The following is a 26,987-nucleotide window of genomic DNA, read 5'->3' on the forward strand; positions in this document are numbered from 1 at the left end:
TGGCCCCCTCCCTTCCGCCCGCCGACTACCACTCAGCCCCTGGCGGAGGAAGTGATGTCACAGGCCCCATGTGAGCGGATTGCAACACATGCAGCTGCCTGGAGAGAGGGAGCCGGTGTCCTACGTCAGAGCCGCCGCCGCGGAGCCGCCGCCGGGGAGGAGCAGCCGCTGCCGCCCAGGACTGGGCCCTTAGGTAAGCCAGGGAGAGGGAAAGGCCAGCTACCACTGCGGCGGGCCGCGCGGGGCGGGAAGAGGAGGGACTCTCGGGGGTGGCAAGGAAGGGGGCCGCTCTGCCCCAGCGACGGCGCTAACTCTGTGGTCTTGGTGTCTCCGGGCCCCGCCGGGCCGCTCTAGGGAGGAGGAGGCGAGAAGATGGCGGACGACCCCAGTGCTGCCGACAGGAACGTGGAGATCTGGAAGATCAAAAAGCTCATCAAGAGCTTGGAGGCGGCCCGCGGGTGAGCGCCGCGTCTGGGCCCCCCCATGCCCTCTCGGTTCCGGGACCCCTCAGGATGGCCGCCCCCGCGCCGCATGGCCGGATGAGGAGAACCAGGCACTAGCCAACTCCCGCCTTCTGGACCTCTGGGTAGTAGCTTCAGTCCCAGAGGCGAGGGTCTACGCCGTTGGCCCCAGAAGGAGCAGTTCTCCCTCTTGGGGCCAGGGGGTCCTGCTCCCGGTACTCGGACCACTCGACCCTCTCGTGGTAGGGCTACTACTACTTTTGTACCTCTCTCAGGCGCTTGAATCCAGCACCTCCCTTTTTGAGCTCCAGATGCTTCCACCCAACTCGGGTGCTGTTGGGGGAAAGGGCCAGGCCTTCCTTTCCAAAGGCCCTTCCCTGATTTCCTCTTTCCCTTCCTTTACATTCTTCAGCCAAGCCTCATTAAAATGGCCTCTCCCTCCCGGGCTTCTGAGACCCGGGTGGGATTAAGTCTGGATGGGGCGGGAAGGAGAGGTAGTCAAGGACAACCTTTTTCTGACTTCCTCTGATTTCTCTGGGTTTTACAATTCTCCCAAGATGACTTCCTCCTAGTCCTCTAATTACCCTTTAGCTTCCTGGTTTTAGCTGTTACAGGATCCACCTATAAACTGAGAATGTGTGCGCCGGAGGGGAGGTTTTGGCTGACAGCTGTGTATCTGTATGTAAGGGAGAAATCCGACTTATGGGGTTGTTGATATGAACAGGCTCCCTGTTGGCCTCTCTCTGGAACTCCTGGGGTAGAAGTGCCTAGTGTATTAATGCTTGTTGAAATTCAGAACTGGAATCGGTGGGCTTTGAGTTTTCTTTGGTAAATTTTGAGAAGCAGCTGTTAGGTGTGTCCATTGTGGGAAGGGTGAACTAGTTTAAAACTAACTTTATATGCTCTTTTAAAATTTTTAAAAAAATTACCCTTTAGGGGAGAGTGTGTCAGGGGTGTATCTGTTCTCTCACCTTATTACTTTATTTTGTTCTTTTCCCAGTCATAGAAACTTTATACTATGTGGCAGGGAAAAAGTTTTTGGAACATTACATATTTGTATGTCTGAGCATTCTTAGAATAGCAGAGTGGCTTGTCTGGGACCGTGTTGAAAGTTGTTTTCAGTACATGAATTGGACATTCTGGTTTCTGACCCAGGTTTGTCCTTGGTGGGCAGATTTGCAGTGATGGGATTCATCAAACTCATAGTAGTTACTGTTTTATGAAGTAAGTATGCTTAGTTACATTGAAGCCCAAGGCTAACAGTTTTGCCATTGTGCTTTGTTCTTAATAATTAGTGACAGTTCTGTTTGGGGTGAAACTTCTGGAAGTTTGGTTCTCTTCAGTTACTGAAGTTTTTGCTCACTTTCTCTGGTACAAATTGAAGGTAGCAGCTTATTTTTCATTCCTTAGGTTTGTGTTTCTTTGTATTTAATAAAATTATTCAGACATAGTTAATACAGTCTTACCAGAACTTGAACACAGATGATTCTATGCCACGTGGTAGAATAATTATTCCCCAAGTGTGAGAATACTGTACAGGAGGGATAATATAATAGATCATGACCCATTATGATGCACCACCAGGAATTAGCCAGATTCTTTTGTTTCATTAGCATCTTCTGTTGTTTTGCTTGAATCCTTCACTTGAGTATGACTTTTCTAGATTGCTGCTGTTGCTGCTAAATAAGTAACAGCATTCCTTTCTACTGTTTAATGGAGGGAGCTACTTCTTAAATTTGTTCCTAGCCATGTTACCTAGCCACTTGAAACTTTTAAGCTCCTCTTTGAAGCTTTTAAAGGCTTTAGTTCTTTGATTAACAAACTTAGGTAAAGTTAAAAGCATGCTAAAAATGAGGTTCTTATGCACAATTTTTCTTGCAAGTGGTAGTTAAGTTTCAAGATTTATGCAAGGTTAAGCTGTCCTATGAACAACGTGGTTGATAATCATGTCCTACTTTGCTTTTTTTCAGGATTTGGTTATATCCTGATCCCATGAAAATTTACATTCTTGACCATTGCTAGGTATCAGTAAGGGAGTCATATGTATATTCTGTTTGACTCAGAAGTTGCTTAGTATATACCAGTTTCTTTCTGAGAATAGCAAGATTGTATGGCTGAGTTATATTAGTCAGACTCATTAGATTATCATAATGTGCAGTGAGAACTGTTTTTCCATCTTTCCCTAATGCTAAAATAGTCATTGAGAAACATGGTGGACTTTTAATTTTAAGCACAAACTGGATGGTACAATGAATCTATTTGTGGTGATGTTTAAGGGGCAGGGGCAAGTTGTGGGTTTCAGGAGAAAACAGGTTGTGTTCAAGCATGGTTATTAGTACCAGATAGTGAAACTAGTGGTAGACTAGTAGAATTGTTTTGGAAATGAAGATTTCTTCTCCACCCTGCCCCTCATCAATTCTGGGCATGAGAATCAGAGATTGGTTTGTTTTTTTAACAATGGCTCTTCAGGTATGCTGGGATAAGAGTAATCTTGAAATTGAGATAGCCAATATGTGATTATCTTGATATATGATCCCAAGGTAATGTAGCTTTAAAGGAAAACCACCTGCAAAATAGACTCACTGATTAAGTAAATCTGAACAGAGTGAAGTTTCCAAGCACATTAGTTTATTAAGCACTTAGCATATTATAGATACTGTATTAAGCAATACATTATTTCATTTAATCTTTACAGGAGGTATTGTCTTTTTGTCATACTTTCTGAATTAAAAGCAGTGTTATACATATAATTTGAATTTATGTTGGATGGAACATAACATATTTAGCTTTGTATAAGCTTGGTGAAATGTTGGTTTCTGTGTATGGTAGTAAAAAAAAAAACACCAGCTAATGCTTTTTCTATACATAGGTCCCACTTAAAATTAATTGTAGTTCTTCCTGGTTTATGATTGCTCTTGGTGTATTCTCCATAGTTGGCTTAAATGAGGACAGATGTGTACATAAGCCAAAACTCGACCTAGAGCCATGTGGATGGAAACCATGATTGTAGATTTCAGTAAGGAACTAAATCAGGTGAAGATATGTAGAAGAAAGGTAAGTGGCAAATTTAGGTTGTTTAATGTTTCTGAGCCTGCGAGAGGTAGCCCCAGAAATAGTGTTGGAAGCCTTGTAGTTTTCAGGTAATAAAATCATAACTAGAGCCTGCTATATCAAGGACAGTGGTGAATATAACCAAGGAATGGACAAGGTGAATCTGGGCTAAATTATGTCTGTGAGTATTAGAATTTTTTTTTTCCCCTCCAGTTATCTTCCTCAGGGAATCATACATTTCATATATAATCAGGTCTCAGTCAGATAACCCATGTTTAAAGATCAGGGCAGTTTCTAAGCTTCATTTGAGTCTTCTGTGGTTTGGGGACATTTTTAAAGCTTTTGTTAAAAATAACTTGTAGATACCTTGAAGGAAATAAATTGCCTGACTTTATATGACTGTCTTTCTTGCCCCCAGATATATATATGGGCAGGGGTAGGGGTGGGGACATAGGATGCACAGCAGGATGGGACAATTTTTCTCCCCTGAGAAGTTCTGATACTAGATGTGTGGGGTTTTTTCCCCCAAACCAAGCAGTTCTTCAAGTCTCACTGGACACCAACAAGGTATTCCTACAGTTCGATTCAATTCTGACACTACCCAGAGTTACTATCGGATCCCACAAGGCTGTCTGACAAGACTGCCCACACATATGATGCCAAAGCAAGCCTAGGCCTTGGGGTTTCCTGTGACTTCTTGGGTTCAATGATATGTTAGAAGGGTCCAAAAAACTCAGGGAAACTATTTATGTTAACTGATTTATTACAAAGGATGTTATGAAGGATATAAATGAATAGCCAGATGAAGTGGTAGATGGGGCAAGGTCTGTAAGGGTCCAAGTGCAGAAGCTTCTGTCCTTGTGAAACTGGAGTATGCCACCTGAGTTTACCAACCCAGAAGTTCATTAAATCTTGTTCAGGAATTTTATATAGATTACTCTGCAACTACCCCTTCCCATAGGTCTGGGAATGGAGCTGGAAGTTCAGCCCTCCCTCAAAAAACTTGGTCTTTCTGGTGACTGGTCCATCCTAATTGTGCTTAGGGGCCCCACCCTAGTCATTTCATTGGCATAAACTCAGGTATGCTCCTTGGGGACTCCTTATGAATAATAACAAAAACACTCCCCATCTCAGGAAATTCTAAGGTTTTTAAGAGCTTTCTAAAAGCCAGGGACAAACCAAAATCTCCAGAAAATTCCTCACATTATATTGAATTAAAAGTTAGTATTTTTATGAGATCAATGAATGGGTTTTTTAAATAGAATATAGATAGGTTGTTTATATGATCTGAATAAATTAAAGTGTGTAAAATGTGTTTGGGTTCCTTCCCTAAGTGGAAGTTGTTGATTAGTAGAACATTGACCTAAAGGATTCTTGGAATGGTCTCAAATCGATGAATTTCAGGTGGTTTTATTTTTTAGTTCTCCACATCCTAGTTACAGGTGGCTATAACAAGAATGATACTTTGTAGTTTTTCATACTGATACCAGGATATTCAGGCTCTTAAAGATGGTGGTTTTCATCCTCTTCTGGCTTTCCCTGCCTTTCCTGTCTCTGATAGTTACACAGGTAAAAGACCCCACTAGAGAAAAGTCGAGAATTAGAATATTTTTAATTTCCTGGGAAGAGATGAGTATAGAACACAAACTACAGTGACTTCCCACAAAGTGGTCAAAATATAGATGCCACCAACATGTCTGAGCCTGTTGAGGAGGTAAGGGGAAGAGGGGCAGATAAGAGTGTATTGATAGGGTGCGGTGGTGTTCCTCAGTCTACTCCAAGGGTATTAGGCCTCGACTCAGAACTAGTCCTAACAGCCGCTGTATTCTGGCATGGTGTTCTGTGCACTGTGAACCTAATGGACAATTACTCTCTTTGAATTTCAACTCCTGACAGACTTCTTATTGTAATGGCAGATACACTTACCCTTCCAGGAAAGGAAGGTTTGCTCCGGACACATTCCTAGGTAAGCAAGAGTACATAATTAGAATACCATTTAAGCCAGAATGCAGTGTAGGTCTCCAGTGTCCTCCCTACCTGCCTGCCCCCCTGACACACACTGGTTGGACCCTTTTAGCAAAGGGCCCTTTTTTTGAGTTTGGTTATGGGAAAACTTACAATGTGGGTTTTGCAGCAGGGCTAAATGGCTTCAGGCCCTATTTAAAGAGTCAGGAAAAATTTGCCTTTTTTCCCTAGGCCTACTGCTGGAACCAACCATCTATCTCTGAACTTGGGCAGCAGAAATTTTTTGAGTCCACCCTGTTCTCCAGGGATCTCAGAATAGAACCTTCTTCTAGGATACATTCTATAGGAGTGCCTGCAAGCAGGCTGCTCTTTTAGTGAGGAAGAGAAAGGATTTAGAGGGGGTTCAAGATGCTTCCCACCAGGTTGGAAATTACAAGGTTTTTCTGTGGGCAGCTGTCCTCAGAGAGCATGATGAATGAAGTTCCCTTTCATAACAGCTTCCTCTTAATACTGCCTATTAGGTAGTAGTGAAAGTTTCTTCCCCCCCCTTCCTGAACAGGTATCTTTTTCTTTGACTCTAAGTGAATCAAGATAAAGTGTGGTTGCTCTTTTTCTCACCTCTTCCAAAACATAATTGAGTTTGATTAAGAGCCATAATTTCATTGTTTTTCTTGTGGATACAAGGATAAAAACAGACTTGATTCTTTTCAAGCTTTCTTTGCTGTAATCCAGTGCTGTTTCTCTTTTTATCTACTTAATTTGTATGTAATACCCATCCTATAAGTATTTACATGTTCACTTTGTCCTTATTTTAACCCTTGAAGTTGTTTTTTCATTTTATCCTTTAAGGTTTCCTTTAGAAGAATGATCCTAGTCAAAATAGAAGATTGTCCTTTTCTTGATGTCTGTGGCCTTCTAACTTTGTTCCCCAATTTCACATCTAAGTATGTAAAAAATGAAGCCCACAGATGCATTTTTACTATTAACTAGTCAGCTTACAAGCTCCATCAAACGTCTGCTGTAGGTTGGATATTTATACATTTAGGGAAGCATTGTGCAACACCATGAGAAAATAGTCTGACACACAACCTTGGAGTGATGATATGAACCATTTCCGGTCTCAGAATAACGGTACATGTTGATGGGGGTGTAGTGTAAGCAGATTATTTGGGTCTTAAATGAGGTATTAGACATGGTCAAAAATGGAGAGATTGTTTAACTACTTGGGCAGATTTCCTAAACAAGGCAGGTGAATGTTGTCAGAGAATGTTACTTTGGGCATTGTTTGACTGATACAGTGTCTTTGATACACTGATGTAGTGGAGCTGTAGCTGATCTGCAACTTTGAAATGGTCATTGACATTCATTCTTGATTAAAAGCCAGTTAGCCTAAAATTAGACTGGAAAGCTTTGTGTTGGTTGATAGTTGGTGAGCTGTCAGGGTATTGGAATAGTGCAGAGTATTTGCATATATGTGCCTCACTGGTAAAGTTGGCTTAACAAAGTGTGACAGTCCCAACACTAGTTTGCAAGTAGTGAAGATGTACTGATCCCCAAACATTAATTTCTGAATACCTCTGGATATTTTTAGCTTTTTACTGAAGAAAAAAAAAGTTTTCCTTTCTGGCCATCCCATTCTCTGGCCTCTTCTGGCTTTTATGACTCAACTTAAAAGCAAGAAGGATCCTCAGGAAAGACAGGGTTAGAAGTTCATGGACAAGAAAGACTGAGTTTTAATCAAGCAATGAAAGTAGTTTCCTGAAGATGGGTTGAAGAGCATATATTTTGACTCCTCACAACAGGTCTATGAAAAAAGCTATTACTGCCATTTCATGGATGAAAAAATTTTGCAGTGCTGAGAGATTTATTAGCTTTGCTAATATAACAGTCTTAACAAGGGGCAATGCTAGATTCTGTCCCCACTTTACTGATTCCAGAGCCTCTGGTCCTGACTATTATACCACACTACCTTGCTCTGTGATTTTGCTGAATAGAAACATTTTTCTTTTGCTGAATAGAAACATCTCCTATTCTCTTCTGAAAGGAGGATTCTTGTCCAAGGAGATTTTCGATTTACTAGAGGGAGCAGATGTGCAGAGACTCGAGAGCAAAGATAAAAGGGAACAGGCATACTGTTTGCAAATCTACCCTAGGAAGAACTTGGGTACTGAACATGTTTGTTCTTAATGAGCATCATTGGTGAGGGAAATAACTTACTTCTAAATCCTTGCCTAGAAGCTTATGTGTGTATTAGAGAGAAGATTAACAGGAAGGCTATGGGTTTTGTTTTATTTGAAAAGTACTTGCATAGTGGCCAAGAAAGATAAGAAGTGGACTTTCTCGCCCTGTGTAGAACCTTGATGGTTAGTTGGTCCCTAATGTTGGTTGTGATTGCTATCTCCTGGCTTCTCACTGATGTGGGAATGCTAGAGAAATTTTCCAGCTTCTGCTGCTCCCTAGTGGAATATTCCACTGTGTCGATTTGTTTGTTTTTAGTTTCCCTTTTATGACAAAGTAAATTCCTGTAATTGTAGAAAAAAATACTCCACCAGATAAATACAATTTTGTTTTAGAGTACAGTAGTAATCTTAATGCTTTTGAGGATAAAACACTAAAATGAGCCTTTTGTAAACTTTACTTTCTGCAAAATATTGGGACATTTTGAGTTACTGTGTCTTCTAGGTTAGAGGCTGCTTTAATGTCTTGGTGTGTTCATATCTTGGTCCTTGTCCATCTGGTAATGGCATCTGACCCTGAGGTCAGTAGCACAAAACCAGTTTCCAGTAACTCTGTCTAGCCACTTGGAACAGTAACAGAATCCTCTCGGTATTCTGTAAACTCTCTATAGAAAGCAGCCCCACCCACCTCCTACCTGCATCATAGGTAATATTTGGGAGCAGGTTTGAGGTGCGGTTGAACCAGTTGAAAGGTGGCAAAAGAAGATACGGAAAGTGTCATTTTTGTTATGGTTAAAGACTGACGGTTTGAGCATTTTAGTGAAGCTAAAGCAGAGATGATTAGTCATTTCCAGGCACATGTTAGTTCTTCTCCAAAGATTGGCAAACTCTTAATTGATATTTAATAGTTTAGAATAAAATCTTTGGTGTCTGCTTAGAAAGAGACTGTATTAAGACGACCCTGCTTCTTATGTTAGCAATTAACCATTTATTCATTCTCAAATGTTTAAGCGTGCACTCAGTGCTGAAATGAATTCTGCCATCAAGAAGTGTTATCTCACAGTTATTTGGTAGAAATGACTCCTGGTGGCTCAGATGGTAAAGAATCTGCCCACATTGCTGGAGATCCAGGTTCGATCCCTGGGTGGGGAAGATCCCCTGGTTAAGGGAATGGCTACCCACTCCAGTATTCATGCCTGGAGAATTCTGTGGACAGTGGAGCCTGGCGGGATACAATCCATGGGATCACAAAAGAGTTGGATACGACTGAGCGACTAACACACTTTCTTTGGGTGAAAAACAGGTCAAATCTTTGACGTGACTGATAACCAGATAGGAGTAGAGAGGAATTTCTATATTTCTCCCTTGTGATGAATTCCAAAACAGCTCATAGTGTTCTGACCATATTATTTGAACTGAGTTTTGGCTTGGTTCTTTTGTTCTGTTGGAAGATTTGGCACGTCCTGTAACCCAGTAAAGGTGATTATCACCTACCACAAAGTTAACTATTATATCTCTCTCTCTATGCTTACTCAGATTCAAATAAGTCTATAGCATCACTTAACAGTGTTGCTACTCTCCCCTGCCCTCCAACTGTGCTGTGCCCTTAATTCTTTCTGGGTTCTCTTAAGGACAGGGGGGTGGGGCGAAAGAAGCTATCAGGTTCCATCTAGTTACCATTTATTGATCTATCTGCTATCCATGCTAGGCACTTGATATATATTCTTTTATAGAATCCTCATGACTTTGTGAAGTAAGGAGGTTGTGGCAGTAGGATAATCATAAACCTGTGCTCATAACTACCATCCTATTATGTTCCCATATTAAACCCACGTAAAAATTGCTTTAGTTTCAGAGTTTAAATTTTTGTGCATTTGGTTAAAGAGGAAAAATGGAAAACCCATAGTGAATAAAATAACAGAAGTTGTAGAAATTGGAGAGGAACCAACTGATTTTCAGCTGGGATCCCTACCATGTAGTTGGCTAGTGAATCCCAGAAATGCTGTGTCTGAAATTTAAGTTGAGCTTTGTGAGCTTGAAAAGGGGATAGGGGAAACCTTGACCATCCGTATCCTAGGCTTATCTTGGTCAAACATTGAGATGATAGCTTCCTGGGGAGCATATACTCTTAAATCCCAACTAGAAAGGATAGTAGGCAGTCTCTAAAATGCTCCTTGCCCTAATCTGAAAGTAGGAGTGATAAGATGGATGGCAGTGACTTGAGAGTGTTCTGGCTGGGAAAAGTTGGACACATCTGAGCCATCACGATTCATTGTAGTTATGTTATTGCTAGGATACATGACAGCAGCTTACCTGCAGGAGATGAGCTCTGAGTTTCTTTTAGTAGGGGTGAGATCATGCAATCTCCTTGACTTTAGCTGGCTGAGAGGTCCTTCTTAAAAGCATAGAAAAGAAGCCAAACACAGTGATTCTTAACCCTAGTTATGCATTAAAGTCTGATTCTATTTAAATCAATCCATTTGAAATTGAGACACTCTCAACCATAATCACTACCAGCCTCACGCCTCCTATTCAAGAGCTATTGAATCAGAACATAAAGGAAGATGAGATCTTTTTGTATCTAAGCATTTTTGTTTTGCTTTTTCAGAAAGCTCTTCAAGGGTTCTGGGCTCTCATGCAAATTGGCCAGTGGATAAGCTTGTGGGTGCCACATCTCCATTCTAAAGTGTTCTTGCTACTGCTGCTGCTGCTGCTAAGTCACTTCAGTCGTGTCCGACTCTGTGCGACCCCATAGACAGCAGCCCACCAGGCTCCGCCGTCCCTGGAATTCTCCAGGCAAGAACACTGGAGTGGGTTGACATTTCCTTCTCCAGTGCGTGAAAGTGAAGTCGCTCAGTTGTGTCCGACTCTTAGCGACCCCATGGACTGCAGCCCACCAGGCTCCCTCCGTCCATGGGATTTTCCAGGCAAGAGTACTGGAGTGGGGTGCCACTGCCTTCTCCAAAGTGTTCTTAAATGATAAGCACTGGTAAGAGCTTTACAAGTCAAAGACTACTGAGATTTTCGTTTTGTCATTCTTATGACTAACTGCATGCACAGGCTTCCTGAACCCAAAGGCTGGAACACTGCTAAACTGTAAAGCTACATACACTCCATAATACAACCTTTGCTCTGATTACCTTGAGTTTTCTTCTTTGGAGTCCTTACAGTCCTGGTAATCTGCACCTTAATGTTTCCCTGTAGTGTTTTAAGGGCCATGAAACCCAACAGTCACCTTTAGAATGCAGGAAGAGAAGCTGTCAGCTGTCTCTTTAAATTCTCTTGCTTTTCCTAAGTTGTGTCTAGTTTGTTCAACTGTCCGTATTTAGTCTATTTACAACTACTCCTTCTGTCTCCCAGCTGTTTTATTTCTCAGTAGTTAGTCCTCTGAGTGGAAGCACTGCTGACCTCTTCTTTGAAAGGGGAATGTGCCCCTAAAATGATGACAGCAAGGAAGGGGTCTGAGAACAGAGGCCCCTAGACACCTTACACAGCACATTGTATGCTGTGTCTTTTTTACAGCCTGCCTGTGAATCATTGCTGTGTGCCTCATAATCCACTGACTTGAATGAGAAGAGCCTTCTGATTTGGGGAAAAGGACATGGTGATAAAGCAGAGGCATGGATGAAAACTATTAAAATTAAAAGGTGTAGTTTGCTTACACTGCCAGCAACTCCTTAGTGAGAGCTTTATTTCTCATTCTCCCCTGAGGGCTCTTTGCTCTACTTCAAATGAAATACTCAGCTTTCTTGGTTTTATTTTGGTGTTTACACAAACTGGTCTAGCAACTTTGATTGGCTTGCCTGAGGGGCGGGTGAGGAGTAAAAAAGTGTTTATTTTGCTTGGAAACTTTTCCTGGAAAAACTGTTTTTAATTTTTAAAAAACAGAAGCTTCCCTTTTTTTTTTTTTTTTTAAAGTTGTATTCTTTTGGCTGTTCTGTGAGGCATGTGGGATCTTAGTTCCCCAAACAGGGGTTGAACCTGTGCCACCTGCAGTGGAAACTAGAGTCTTAACCACTTGGACAGCCATAAAATTCCTGGAAAAGCTTTTAATTTGCTGTTATCAAACCCAACATACAAATCATGAAGGCTTTAAACTTGTAAAGTAGAGGCCATCTATGTAAATAATCCTTGTATCCTCATCCCCAGTGGTGTCAGATGAATTCAGAAACTTAAGGTTTCCCCCAGACTGGGTAGAATGTGAACTTGAAGTCGCTCAGTCGTGTCCGACTCTTTGTGACCCTATGGACTGTAGCCTACCAGGCTTCTCCGCCCGTGGGATTTTCCAGGCAAGAATACTGGAGTGGGTTGCCATTTCCTTCTCCAGGAGATCTTCCTGACCCAGGGATTGAACCCAGGTCTCCCGCATTATAGGCAGACGCTTTACCGTCTCAGCCACCAGGGAAGTCCTCAAGACTGGTTAGAGAGAGGCACAAAGGGAAACTAGTGAAAGTTGCTCAGTCATGTGTGACACTCTGTGACCACATGGACTGTAACCCACCAGCCTCCTCTGTTCATAGGATTCTCCAGGCAAGAATACTGGAGTAGCCATTCCCTTCAGGGGACTTTGCTGACCTAGGGATCCAACCTGAGTCTCCCGCATTGCAGGCACATTCTTTACTGTCTGAGCCACCAGGGAAGCCCACTTTTTCTTAAACATCAGTCAGAATTCAAAATGAGTAAGAAGCCAAGACTAACTGTTAAGTAGCTTCATGTTTAACAACTTAGTAGAAATCTACCAATTTTTTAAGTGGAATTCCATAACAAGATTATGTTCTTAGGTATCTCTACTACTATACTCCTTTCTAGGATGTTAAATGGATGTGAGTTTAAGGTTGCCCAACTCTGGTGCTATACAGGAAAGTTGCTTAATGGATGCTTATCTTCTTAACCTGTCCACAGTGAAAAGTAAATAGCTGCTTATCTTAAGGTCATTGCTTTGTCCTCCACTTGATTATCCTGCTTTAGGGACCTCCTTTAGGCATTTCAGCCCCTCAGTTAATTTATCCCAGCATTCTGTTTAGCCTCAAACTTTACCTCCTTTGGGTTTGTTGCCTGTTAGCTTTCTGATCTCTGAGCCTCTACCCTGCTATCCTTTTAGCCCCTTCTCATTACATTTCCTACAACTGAGCCCTTTTGAGAAGTAGCTAAACTCTTTTGGTCCCTAAAGAGTCCAAAAGCCCCAGGGTAAAGAAATTCTCTTTTGAGAATTGTTCATCTGAAAACAAATACAAGTCAGTAAAGCTCAGATTGCAATTTACCTATCTTACTCAGATTGCAACTTTTCCCTGTCTTGTATAGTTTCATATCATAAGGTGACACCTACAATCTGAAACAAATTTGAAGTTAAATTTACTTGCCTAATTTTTCCAGCCCCTCCTCAAGCAAACTCCTTTTCTCCCCTTTGGCCTCCAGTAGGAATGATCAAAAAGTGTTTAAGAAATTTAGGTCCCTAGCAGGATACATATTGGAAGGACAGCAGTTTGTTACGGTTGATTGCTAAAAGAACACCCACTGATTGTAAAGAGCGTTTTCTTTTTTGTAATAGAAGATACCAAATTGTTTCATTTGGCAATTCTTTTTCCATCTAATTCAGAAACTGGAACATAGCCACTACAATTGTATATATGTCTGATTTTTTAATTTCATGATCATTGCTTGTATTTGTACAACTAAAGCTGCTTATTATTAATTTGTTTGATTCTCTGCTTTGACTAGAATATCTGCTCCCCTGTCCAAGGGGTGGCAGCAGAGCACACACCATGCTTTACCACGTATTTGTAGTTCATAATTCATAAATTTACTTGTAGTTTATTGAGGAAAGTCTCATCACAAAGGTTGTGAACCAGCCTTCTAAGTTTTGAGTAGATAGCCCAGCAGAAACAATGCTGGGTTTGAAGCCAACATTAGCTGACAGTCTGAGAGCAACTATCCTGATTGTGGAAGGGCTTGCTAGCCATCTTGTCTCCTTCTAAAGAAAACTTGTCTGACTAGGGGACTTGTGAACTTTGCCACTAGGAGAAAACTATGAGGTTCTTTTCCAGTGCTGGTACCAAGACGCACATTTGTGAAGATTATTTTATTCTAGGAAGATAGTTCGCAGACGCTTACAGATTTCAAACACTTATGGTTACAAAGCTAATATTAGGGGTTTTCTCTACTCTGATGTTGTTCACATAAGCCTATTTGACTTGACACTGGAGCTATCTTTCTAATTTCTTTTTCTTGCAGACTTCCACCAGACATTGGATATATGTGAAGTTAACACACTCAGCAATTAGGAAAAAGTTTTAGGTGTTTCTGGCAGGCTATCCACTTTATCTAAAGAAAGCCCCCACCTGTTTCATTTTGACACTAAAACTTGTAATGATTAAACTTATCATAGCCTTTAGGATCATGATCTTGAAGAATCTCAGGAAGTAACTTTCCTATAGACTCACTAAGTATCAAGTAGAAACAGTTTGTGAAACAACAGTCACATTTCAATATTCTTTTCTGTATATAATAGCTTATATCTGTTAACTCCAACCTCCTATTCCATCCCTCCCGTACGCTCTTTGGCAGCCACAGGTCTGTCTGTGAATCTGTTTCTGTCTAGTCAGTAGGTGCATTTGTGTCATATTTAAGATTCCACACTATCACATAAGGTGTGATATATGGCGTTTGTCTTTCTGACTTATTCACTTAGTATGGTAATCTGTCATTGCATCCACGTTGCTGCAGATGGCATTATTTTGTTCTCTCTTGGGGGGGGGTGGGGCTAAGTAGTATTCATTGTATATATGTACTTCATGTATCCTGGAGAAGGAAATGGCAGTCCACTCCAGTATTATTGCCTGGAAAATCCCATGGACAGAGAAGCCTGGTAGGCTCCTGGGGTTGCAAAGAGTCGGACACGACTGAGCGACTTCACTTTCACTACATGTATATATATGTCTTCTTTATCCATTCATCTGTTGATGGGCGTTTAGGTTGTTTCCAGATCTTGGCTGTTGTGAATAATGCTGCTATGAACATAGGGGTGTGTGTATCTTTTTCAGTTACGGTTTTGTCTGGGTATATGAAATTGAATCAATTTATAATGATAGATATTCATAAGAAAGCTGCCATTAGATTTGGTCAGGGCACATCTGGGACTTGTAATATCCCATGTATATGTTTGTTGTTCTTCTACTTCAGTTCATATTGTTTTTAATAAACTGGATATTGTTTTTTTTAACATAAGATCATTATTTTTACTAATGGTAAACACAAATTAGCACCTCTCAGGAAAATCCTTTGGCTTTTCTTGTAAGCTCGCAGATTAAGAAACCTTAAAGGAAATATCTTACTAAGTTCTATTTTGAGTCTTTCCTATAGCACTTTTATTTTTTTTAACTTTTTGACCAGGCCAGATCTTAGTTCTGTAACCAAGAATCAAACCCATGCCCCTTGCAGTGGAAGCACTATTCACTACTCTGCAATGATCACCAATATGATTTTAAAACATTTTCAACCAAAAAAAACAAACCCCAATGTGCCCATTACCAGTCATTCCCCATTCCACCTTGGCTCCTGTCTCTGGATTGCCTATTCTGGCCATGACATATAAATGGAACAGTGCAAGTGTGGTCTTTTGTTACTGCTTTTTATTGGTATAATGTAAATAATGTACTGGCACTCTATTTTTTTTTATTACTGAATAATTCCATTGTTTGGATATACCACATTTTGTTTATCCATTCATTAGTTGGACATGGGGTTTTTTCCTACGTTTTAACTATTATGAACAGTGCCTTTGGTGAACACAAGTTTTTGTGTGTACATATAGTTTTACTTCTCTTGAGCATATACCTAGGAGTCGAATGGCTGAGTCATGGTAACTGTTTAACCTTCTGAGGAACTGCCACGTTGTTATTCATAATGGCTATATACCATCTAACATTATCACCAGCAATGCATATGGGTTCCGTATCTCTGCATGCTGCCAACACTTTTTTTTGGTAACATTTTTTTAATAGTAGCAAGTCTTGAGAATGTCTAGGTTAAAAAGATATGTTGTTGGCATCAATATTGAGGTTAGAGGGCTTGGTAGCTGTTCAAAAGGGAGTTCTCATGGGATAAAGCCTTGGGGGTGTATCCTCCGTAAGTTAGGGTTTTGTCCTGGTTTTTAGTTGTAGAAACTTTAATTTGCCTGGGTACCCGGAGGTAATGAGACTCTGCATTTCTCTCTTTAATCAAACTCAAAAGTGATTAATATGTAAAATACATTTAGCGGTACATTTATTTAGAGAGAAAGGTGTGTGTGTGACAGAGATTTTCTAACTGGGATATTTTATGTGAATCCAAGACTCTTGTTTGTCATTATCAGGATACTTGGGGTGCTGAATTAGTGATTCTAAGTTATCGTGGTGAGCCTGCAATTTTGAAGGAGGGGTCCAGGATATTAAACTGGTATTTCATCTAGACTTGTTGCACCATCCTATTATTGCATCTTCCTCTGAAGAACCACCAGATCCTAAGCCTCTGCCATGGACTCAAGGTTAAATTCCAGTCTTGTCACACCTTTATCAAAGCTTCTCCTTTCATTCCTTGGTGAATGAGGCATTTCCCAAGTACCTCTTAAAGTGCCTTTTGTCTTTACATATAGCGAAAGCTAGTATTCATTCAAAGAATTAAACACCTGTCATATTTTTTTAATTGAAGTATAGTTGACTGTAAATCAAAATATAGGCATTCTGGAGATGGAAATGGCAACCCACTCCAGTATTCTTGCCTGGGGAGTCCTGTGGATGGAGGAGCCTGGTGGGCTGCCGTCTGTGGGATTGCACAGAGTCAGACATGACTGAAGCGATTTAGCAGCAGCAGCATATACATTCAGTGACAGTTATGTGTGTATATATACATTCTTTTTCATATTATTTTGCATTATGGTTTATTACTGGATATTGAATATAGTTGCCTGTACTGTACAGTAGGACCTTGTTGTTTATCTGTTGATACTTTATATATAGTATTGTGTCTTTTAATCTCAAACTCCTAATTTATGCCTTCCCCCAACCCCTTTCTCCTTTGGTAACCATGAGTTTTTTTTCCTGAGTGTTTTGTAAATAAATTTATGTCATATTTTAGATTCCACATTAAGTGATGGGATATGTCTTTTCTCTTTCCTCAGATGGAATTAGCTCATTCCTTTTTATGGCTGTGTGTGTGTGTGTGTGTGTATTTAGTTTTTAAGCAACCTTCATACTGTTCCACAGTGGCTGCACCAACACCCTCCCACCTATGGTGTAGAAGAGTTCCCTTTTCTCCACAACCTCTCCAGCATTTGTTATTTGTAGACTTTTTGATGATGACCATCCTGGCTGACAGGAAGTGATACCTTGCTGTAATTTTTATGTGCATTTCTGTGATGATTAGCAGTGTTGAGTGTCCTTTCATGAAATGTCTTCTGCCTATTTTTTGATAGTGTTTGTTTTTTGTTCTTGAGTTAGTTGTATGAGCTATTTGTATGTTTCGGAAATTAAACCATTGTTGGTCGCATCATTTGCAGGTATTTTCTCCCATTCAGTATGTTGTCTTTTTGTTTTGTTTATGGTTTCTTTGCTGTGTGAAAGTTTATAAATTTGTTTAGGTCCCATTTGTTTATTGTTGCTTTCATTTCTGTTGCCTTGGGAGACAGACCTAAGAAAACATTGGTACGAGTTATCTGAAAAGGTTTTGCCTGTGTTCTCGTCTAGGAGTTTTATGGTTTCATGTCTTAAAGTCTTTAAAGCTTTTTGAGTTTATTTTTGTGTATGGTGTGAGGGTGTGTTTTCATTGATTTACATGCGATGTCCAACTTTCCCAATACCACTTGCTGAAGAGACTGGCTTCTCTCCATTGTATAGTCTTGCCTCTTTGTTGAAGATTGATATACCTACCATATTCTGAACACTCTTTTAGCTCTGGGTACACTTTAATTACAGAGGTATAGCTGCTACCTTCATGGTCACTTTTAGAGTGATTTATTTTTCCCATATTAGGGGCATCTCCCTTTTAACTCCATTTACTAATGATAATTCTTTACTTATGTAGTACTTAAACCTCTAATGCTATTCTTCCACAGCAATGGCACAAGCATGATATCGTTGATCATTCCTCCCAAAGACCAGATTTCACGAGTGGCAAAAATGTTAGCAGATGAATTTGGAACTGCATCTAACATTAAGTCACGAGTAAACCGCCTTTCAGTCCTGGGAGCCATTACATCTGTACAACAAAGACTCAAACTTTATAACAAAGGTAATCTGGAGCTTGATCATTTACCTCCTCTACTTGGTCTTGGTTGTATTTCCACTTATTTTGTTGTGATGCTTTTGGTCACAAGTGCTTTCTTTACCCAGCCATGAGCTGTGTTCCTTCGGTCTTTTTTTTCCCTAAGTTATTTTTTGAAAGTTAAGTAGTATGTACTATACTTAATAAATCCTTTTGAAAACATCTCAAGTTTCAAAATTTAAGTGGAGAAATTGTTTGTTCTTTGCAGTACCTCCAAACGGCCTGGTTGTTTACTGTGGTACAATTGTAACGGAAGAAGGAAAGGAAAAGAAAGTCAACATTGACTTTGAACCTTTCAAACCAATTAATACGTCATTGTATTTGTGTGACAACAAATTCCATACAGAGGTAAGAAGTTAAAACAGAATGTTTTCGTTACCCTAAAAGAAATCCACCATAGCTCTTAGCAGTCACTCCCAGGCCTTCCTCTGTCCCTTCCGCCATACCCCAAGATCTCTCAGCTATAGGCTACCCTTAATCTGTTTTTCTGTGCCTTTTGTGGCTTCTTTTACTTAGCGTGTTTTCAGGGTTCATCCATTTTGTGGTATGTATTATCCATCATTCTTTGTTTATTACCAAATACTGTTTTCCATATTTTATCTATTCATGGATATGCCACATTTCACTTAATAACATCATTTGGTGAAACTGTCGTTTCCACTGTTTGGCTGTTATGAATAATACTGCTTTGAACATACGTGTACAAGGTTTTGTACGTCCATATGTTTTCACTGGGGGGCCAGGTATACAAGCTAGAAGTGGAATTTCTGGGTCATATAGTAATTATGTTTAACCATAACCAGTTCAACGATTGGCAGGCTGTTTTCCAAATAACTGTTCTGTTTTATAAGGCTGGCTCTTTAAAAAAAAAAGATACATTATTATGACAATGAATGACATGAATATTCAGTATATTTGAGGAAAGTGCTAAGCTGGGTTTGAAGAACTAATTAGAAGCAAAGAAATAAATGACTACCTGATCTCTAGGTCTCCCTATGTATCCATGACACTTGAATATATTTCTTGCATTCTTAGTTTCAGCTCACAAATTATAAAAATCTTCAGTAGTCAGGACCATAAGAGCTTTTTTTCCCCATCCATTAAAAAGAAAAAAACAACTTTTGAGTGACAGAACTGTCATAATATGATGAACATTAAGGGTAGAAAGGAAACCTCATTAGAGTGACCTAAATCAGTCAATAGTAGAACAATCAGGAATTCACAACTGGCTTCTAGTTCAGTCTCTTGCCTTTCATCGATAGGGGAAAACCTCTATAGTGGAATTAGAACTGACATTTGTCGACACAGTTTACAATGGATGATTCTGCTAACTTGACGGGAAGTTCAATTCCAGTCAGATCTTGAGCGATTGCATAGATGGTGGAGATTTTTCTCTTGGCTGTCACAGCCTCTTCCTGGCAAAAGTTTCATTGGGGAGGCAGTTTGCCACCCTCTTCCCATTAACTGTATCTGCTTTGATAAAAGCAGATTTTGAGTCTTCTTGATTTAAATAGTACATGATACTCATGTTATCTAGTTTTACTTTACTTACCTAAGTTAGCTTCACTGGTTTTTCTAAACCTTAACTCTTTTTCCAAGATACCACTTCATCTTAACTAGCTTTGTTTGTTTTGGCTCTAACTGTTATAAACTACATATACATGTGGCATACTGAACAACACAACTGAAGTTGTGTTTAATCAGGATATTTATATATTCTTATTATGAGGGATAAGTCTATTCCCTGATGAGAACCTAAATTAATCAAGTTATATAACAGAGGTAATTGGGATAAGGCAAAATTTTTTTAAACAAGTTATTTATTTAAATTCTGGCCCCATTCTGTGGCATGTGGGATCTTAGTTCCCTGACCAGGAATCAAACGTGTACCTCCCTGCATTGGAAAACAGAATCTTAAAGGCAAATTTTTTAATATGCGCAATATTCATGTCTTAATGCTAATTATCAAGTATGCTTTGGTTAAAGAGTGATTCTTAGTGCTTAATCTGCTTTCCAGGCAGTTCATGAAGAGCTGTTTTCTTCCTCAGTTAAATGGTATGGGTAATAATTTCTTAGCTCTATAGAGGCTGCCACCTAGTAATTAGTCATCTACCATGTCTATAGAAGCCAACTCTTGCCCATCTATATGGGTCCCAGATCTATTTTAAAGATCTGCTCTTTCAAAAGGCAGAAATACAATGATACAATACTAACCCAGAAGGATTTTCTCTCATAAAAATTCAGTATTATGTATAATACTTTTAAAATTGAATTTTAGATATTAATGTTACTCAAGACATAATTAAACATTTCAAAACTAGATCTTTTTATAGATGGTTTCTGGGTTTTGTCCTCAGTGAGTACTCCTATTCTAGAATTGATTTGCAAAAGATTCTTATTAGCCATAGTGAATACTGCTTATTAATGCTGGGGTTATTAATGGTAACAGCAAGTCAACTTTTGGAGGTTAGACTTTGAGTATTATGTTCCCTAGACCACCAGCAGTCTAAAAACAACCTAGGAAGAATTTGATCCCTATAGCTCTGTTAGTTTTGGGTTCCTGTGCCTAGGTCAGCTTTGTAAAAAGGCTTCACGTTGATATTGTTGGTTTTCTCCTGCATCAGGTTCAGATTTGTCTATGAGTTACATATTTACAGCTGAAGCCTTTAAATTACTCCGTGAAATGGTTTTTCTGTAGTACTCCATACCGTTCTGAGTGAATGGAAAGGGCTTGTATATGATCTTTTGGAATTTTGTCTTAATTTTGCAAAGCCTTGAGATTTATGGTGTGGTACCTGTGTTTGCTTTGCAGGCTCTTACAGCACTACTTTCAGATGATAGCAAGTTTGGCTTCATTGTAATAGATGGTAGTGGTGCACTTTTTGGCACACTCCAAGGAAATACAAGAGAAGTCCTGCACAAATTCACTGTGGATCTCCCAAAGAAACATGGTAATCTAGGAAGAGAACATGAACACTTTTGCTTTGTGTCCAGCATTAAGGAAGCAAATTGTCTAATAGGGGAAAGTAAACTCAGGTGATGGGAGAAGCATTGTTACTTGTGACTCTTTTGACTACAAAATTAGTGTTCACTCACTAAAAGCGATTTTATTCTGAAAGGAATAGTGATTTTCTCCTTTCCTTGGGAAATAGCACGGTTATATAATTACTTTTTAATTAGCAAGGTATCATGTACTTAATAAATGCCTTTTTCTCTCATCACTTTTTTTGTCAAAGGTAGAGGAGGTCAGTCAGCCTTGCGTTTTGCCCGTTTAAGAATGGAAAAGCGACATAACTATGTTCGAAAAGTAGCTGAGACTGCTGTGCAGCTGTTTATTTCTGGGGACAAGGTGAATGTGGCTGGTCTCGTTTTAGCTGGATCAGCTGACTTTAAAACTGAACTAAGTCAATCTGATATGTTTGATCAGGTAAGTGAGAAGTAGATGTTCCATTATGTAAGTTTCTAGGTGGGAGTAGTTGAGTTCTGTGAGTGCTGGGACATGCACATCTCTTTCTTTTACAGTGATAAATTCCATGTTAAAAACCTCGCTCTCTGTTGGCAAAATTTTGTGTGTATTATTAGTAATATTAGGAGATATTCCCCCATGTCTGGACTTACTTTCTTTTGAAATCAGCCATTTGGGGATGGAATCTTTCTTGGCCCTATGTTGGCCCCTGGTTTTAGTAGGTTGCCATAATTGGCTTTAAATTGAAGTTTGATTTCAAAGAAACTAGGAGCTGGTTTTGTAAGTCTAATAGGATGTGCAGTACAGTTGGCTGGGGAGGTGATCTTCATGAGACCTGTTCATGAGTAAGTTGGGCCCCTTCCCCTATAGCCTTCCTCTTGAGGTTTCACTGGTTAGTTTTGCATGCCATTAAGAGGTAACGGGTCTTGGTTAAGGGTGTTCTGAAGTACTAATGATGCGCTTTTTCTTTTTATAATTTTGTTTTGTGTCAGAGGTTGCAATCAAAAGTTTTAAAATTAGTTGATATATCTTATGGTGGTGAAAATGGATTCAATCAAGCTATTGAATTATCTACTGAGGTCCTCTCCAACGTGAAGTTCATTCAAGAGAAGAAATTAATAGGTATCAGTGAAATACAACTTCTTTACTGTGAAAAGTTTTTGTATTTGTGTATGTACAAAACAAGACACTGAGAAGGGTAAAAGAGGAAGGTTTAGCATTTTTATTAAAATCCTCCTCAATGGAATCATTATTTTAAATCATCCTTTAGATGTCACGTCTAATATTAATGTTTGTTTTTCTTACTGTTTTTACCCTTTGGCAGTAGGAACCAAACTTCAGTCAAATTTCCCATATTATCCTTTGTTTTAGAGTGATAAATAATTCAAAAGCTCAAATTAAAGATTAATAGGGCCATTGTTTGGCTGTGTTTCCAATTTGACACACACACATTTCCAAATGATTATGTACTTGGTCCAGCTGGTACCTCTTGAGACTCAATTTCTGGAACCTTGACTAGTGGTGTGATTTTTCACTAACTTTTGGCAGTTATTTTCAAGTTGACCTTTTCTCTTTCTCTGATTGTGAGTAAGCAGGTGTATATGTACAAAAAGAAACATTAATATACATTCTTATTGACCTGTCCCTAACCACAGGGCGATACTTCGATGAAATAAGCCAGGACACGGGCAAGTACTGTTTCGGAGTTGAAGATACACTAAAGGCTTTAGAAATGGGAGCTGTAGAGATTCTAATAGTCTATGAAAATCTGGATATCATGAGATATGTTCTTCATTGCCAAGGGACAGAAGGTATGATAATTAGTAAATAAGTTTTCCATTTGTTACTGACCTATGTATTCAAGAAGCCTGGGGTGGATACTGGACAAGGTGGCTGATTTCAGGAGCAATCAAAAGACAGATGTATACTTTCTTCCCCACTCCCAGCCTGTACCCTATTGAACTGATAAATGTCTGCCTAAGATTTTTGAGGACAAGGGCTGTATCTTAAATGTCTTTGATGTTTCCTTATGATAGGACCAGTATACCTGGTAGACATCCATGCACTGCATACTGACTAATGTGCTTATGAAAAGAAGGTTGATAGAATCAGTTCAGGAGTCCTTTCATCTAACCTAATTTTCACCTCATGGAACTTAAACCTGTTAGTGTCTGAGAAGCAGCTTAACACATTTTTTTTTCCCAATACTGCAGAGGAGAAAATTCTCTATCTAACTCCAGAACAAGAGAAGGATAAGTCTCATTTTACAGACAAAGAGGTATGTGATTGTTTATATGCTTTGATGATACATGCAAGGAAACATAAATCTGTATGTTAGACCACTGGCAGCATAGAGAGTAGCATCAGCCTCAGGAAACCAGGCCTCTACTTGTTGGCAGTGGGAGTACCAGGAGGTGGTCCACTCCCATATGCCACATAATAGTCTGATTCCAAGGAAGGAGGCTAGGTGATGGTTACCCTGGTTCTTAAGTATAAAAAAGTTTACTTGCTCAACACAGGTCCCTTTTAATTGTTCAGTTCAGTTCAGTCGCTCAGTCATGTGCAACTCTTTGCGACCCCATGAATCGCAGCACGCCAGGCCTCCCTGTCCATCACCAACTCCCGGAGTTCACTCAGACTCACGTCCATCGAGTCAGTGATGCCATCCGGCCATCTCATCCTCTGTTGTCCCCTTCTCCTCCTGCCCCCAATCCCTCGCAACATCAGGGTCTTTTCCAATGAGTCAACTCTTCGCATGAGGTGGCCAAAGTACTGGAGTTTCAGCTTTAGCATCATTCCTTCCAAAGAAGTCCCAGGGTTGATCTCCTTCAGAATGGACTGGTTGGATCTCCTTGCAGTCCAGGGGACTCTCAAGAGTCTTCTCCAACACCACACTTCAAAAGCATCAATTCTTTGGCACTCAGCCTTCTTTATAGTCCAACTCTCACATCCATACATGACCACAGGAAAAACCATAGCCTTGACTAGATGGACCTTAGTCGGCAAAGTAATGTTTCTGGTTTTGAATATTTTAATTGTTAGCATCTTCAAATTCTGAGTTGGACAACTTTGGTTTTTACAAGGCTCCTCCAAAAAGCAGTTGTGGCTTGTCTCTTAGCTGTTGAATGAATATTGTCTAGAGACACTGTTACACTTTGTAACAGCCTGACTTCTCAAGACAATGGGAGGGACCATAAATTGAAAAACTGCCAAGGTGTGTTAACATTTCATTACTGATGCTAGAGCCTGGAGAGGAATGTTGTTTGAAGTAATCAGAATTTCTGTGCTGTTGCATTTGTCGCCATAACTCATAATTTGCTTACAGTTTAACACACCATAGATCTGAGGGGAAGAGGGAGAATGTTGGCAAGCAGTGTCTAGCAAATCCATGTCTTGATATATCCTAATCCTACTGTTTCTGTATCTCATGGCTGCCCCTGCAGACAGGACAAGAACATGAGCTGATTGAGAGCATGCCCCTTCTGGAGTGGTTTGCCAACAACTATAAAAAATTTGGAGCTACATTGGAAATTGTCACAGATAAGTCACAAGAAGGATCACAGTTTGTCAAAGGATTTGGTGGAATTGGAGGTGAGTAGCATATCAGAAAACTAAAAGCTAGGGTCTCAGCCACCTTTCCTGTGTATCCCCAAAATATCATTATTCCAGAGAGGTGTGCTGTAATTCTGCAAGGGGATTGCTCCCCACTCTCCAATTCTGTCAGCCACAGCTATTTATTGTTTGTTCATTTGTTCCCGTAGGTATCTTGCGGTACCGAGTAGATTTCCAGGGAATGGAATACCAAGGAGGAGATGATGAATTTTTTGACCTTGATGACTACTAGGTAGTCGACATGGGTCCGGCAAAACGTGCCTCACCCTCCAGCATCCAACCCAAGGAGCATACCCGTGGTGGAATCCAAACAGATCCCTGCCTTACAATTGGAACATTTCCAGAACTTAATCCATGAGCATTGGATATTGAAAAGAAAACCGAAACAAAACCAGACCCAACCCTACACTTTGGTTTGTCATGGTGTCAGCGCAGCAGCCAACTAGTTCCTAAATGCCACTTTGGACTAATTTAAAAAAGAATCCCAGTTTTTACTTTTACTTGATGGTGAAATTGGTTGCTCTTGTATTTTATGGGAAAAAAAAAGATTTTTTTAACCTTCATACATAGAAGCAAAAATACTTTAACTGCTGTAAACCTTCAAAAGTTAATAGAAATGAGATATACTGGTTTGTTTATTTTGATTGGAGAAAAATTAAATTGCTGCATTTCGCAGTGACCCATTTACATGGCATTCTCAGCTTAGACTGCATAAGAAGAAATATATGTGGTGAAATGTTGGAACCATTTCTCTCTCGGTCTCTGTTTAATGTCGAAAGGGTGAGCTAATAGGCAATTTCAACTTCACTCCCTCACACTACCCGTCCCCTCCAGGCTGTCAGTTTCAAGGATGCAGATTGCATTGCAAAGATAAACTGACACATGAAGCATGTGGGCCACTGCTCTGTTTCCTTCCATCTGTTTTGCAGGTGCATTTACGCCCAGAGTTTGGGAGCCCTTAGCATCAACTGCTTTGACAAGGGTTCACATAATCTTGCATACCAGAAACCAGTTTGGGATGGATATGATGGGACTTCTATGCTATTGCTGGAATTGGGAGAAATAAAACATGCAATTTAAGTGGAAGCAAAGACATTTAAATATTTTATTTTGCTTGGGTCTGTCCTTGCAAAAGGGAGGTGGTCGTGTTTTCCTTGTGTTGGATGGCATGAGATTATGTGAATGTTTTGATTTTTAAAAAATGAACTGCAAGGTTTTTCACAGGAACGACAGACGAGACATGTATGACTGTGCATGTAATTGTAAACCCCTGACCTCCTGGTGGGGTTGGAGCATCTGTTTCAAATATGGGACTTACAAGCACCTCTCATAGGAGAAATTATGGGAGGAGGGTGGGAAGGGCAGGGGTGGGAAGGGATGGGGACACAACTTCTGGCACCAAGGACTTAACCATGTTGGACCCCAAAGTGGGCCTGAAAACCTGAAGCTTAGGCTTCACAGCTGGGTTATAAAGCAGACTTGACCCCAGCAAACATGCAAGGTCACGGACAGGGTGCCTGAGGTGGTGACAGTGAACAAAGTGTATAGGACGTGCCCAGTGGTAGCAATGGAAGAAGGTATACCAAATGGACTTTGAAGGACCAAAGGTTTCAAAAGTCGATTGGTATCACCCCACACTGCTAGGATAGTGGGGTGCGTTTGATTTTCAAATTGGGTACTTTTAACACTTTAGTGCCTGACTGCTGTTCTTCACTGACTTGACTCAGTCACTCGTAGCTTTATTGGTCTGAACCAGCTCCTTGTTCCCAGGTTGCAGACCTGCCTATCGTTCCAGTAATCCTGTTTCACTTGAATGAAGGGAGTTATGTCTTAAATGTAAAGCTTCTGGTTCTCAACACTGTACTCTGAGGTCCAAATGACTGTCTGTCGATGTATAACCTGATGTCTCAACCCCCAGTATGAAGAGTCAATTCTTTGGTATTCACCAATGCGGGAGGCTTCACCAGAACAGGCTTTTTCTTTGGGCTCTGCTGTTTGTTTGCAGAACACCCAAGAGCGAGCAAACGTGCTCTCTTCATAGCAGTACCTTAGGGTTTTGCCATTGTAAATGGGTCTAATGTGATATATGATAAGATCAGAGAAATTGGATGTAAATTTACATTTTTGAATATGCTTGTTGTTTCACATGATACATTTAGGGTATGCAGCTCCTTTTGTAGTTTTTATTTTTACTATTTAAGTTTGGAAATGATGCCAAATTTTTGTATTTCTTTAATCAATGTGTTCTCTTCAGTGATATATATTGCATTATATATTGATGTGTGTATCAATATATACTGATATGTATTACACTTACACAATACAAACACATAAGTAAGAGGGGGTGAAAACCGTAGCCTTTGCATTCTCTATAGCCTCTACAGAGAGATCCTAAACAGCAAAATCTTGGTGTTGTGATGTACAGAAATGGAGAAGAGTATTAAACCATATTTAAGAATA

At 40.0% G+C, this 26,987-nt stretch overlaps 1 protein-coding gene across 1 annotated transcript; it reads left to right on the forward strand.

Moving 5' to 3' along the window:
• Positions 1-26,987, forward strand: ETF1 (eukaryotic translation termination factor 1). The gene is made up of 11 exons (XM_018050323.1): positions 1-193; positions 355-458; positions 17,742-17,917; positions 18,159-18,298; positions 20,763-20,901; positions 21,187-21,377; positions 21,908-22,037; positions 22,571-22,726; positions 23,129-23,193; positions 24,359-24,506; positions 24,677-26,987. Exons 2-11 carry the CDS (start codon positions 373-375, stop codon positions 24,757-24,759), a joined length of 1,314 nt encoding a protein of 437 aa, XP_017905812.1. The 5' UTR covers positions 1-193; positions 355-372; the 3' UTR covers positions 24,760-26,987.

The sequence above is a fragment of the Capra hircus genome, chromosome 7, assembly GCF_001704415.2.
Source record: "Capra hircus breed San Clemente chromosome 7, ASM170441v1, whole genome shotgun sequence".
NCBI classification, from domain to species: domain Eukaryota; kingdom Metazoa; phylum Chordata; class Mammalia; order Artiodactyla; family Bovidae; genus Capra; species Capra hircus.

Bases quoted from the DNA above. Each gene is read 5' to 3' on its own strand.
- ETF1 (XM_018050323.1), top strand. From the start codon at position 373: ATGGCGGACGACCCCAGTGCTGCCGACAGGAACGTGGAGATCTGGAAG. The intron at 459-17,741 runs GTGAGCGCCGCG...ATTCTTCCACAG, and splicing joins AGCTTGGAGGCGGCCCGCGG to CAATGGCACAAGCATGATAT. The intron at 18,299-20,762 runs GTAAGAAGTTAA...TTTGCTTTGCAG, and splicing joins ACAACAAATTCCATACAGAG to GCTCTTACAGCACTACTTTC.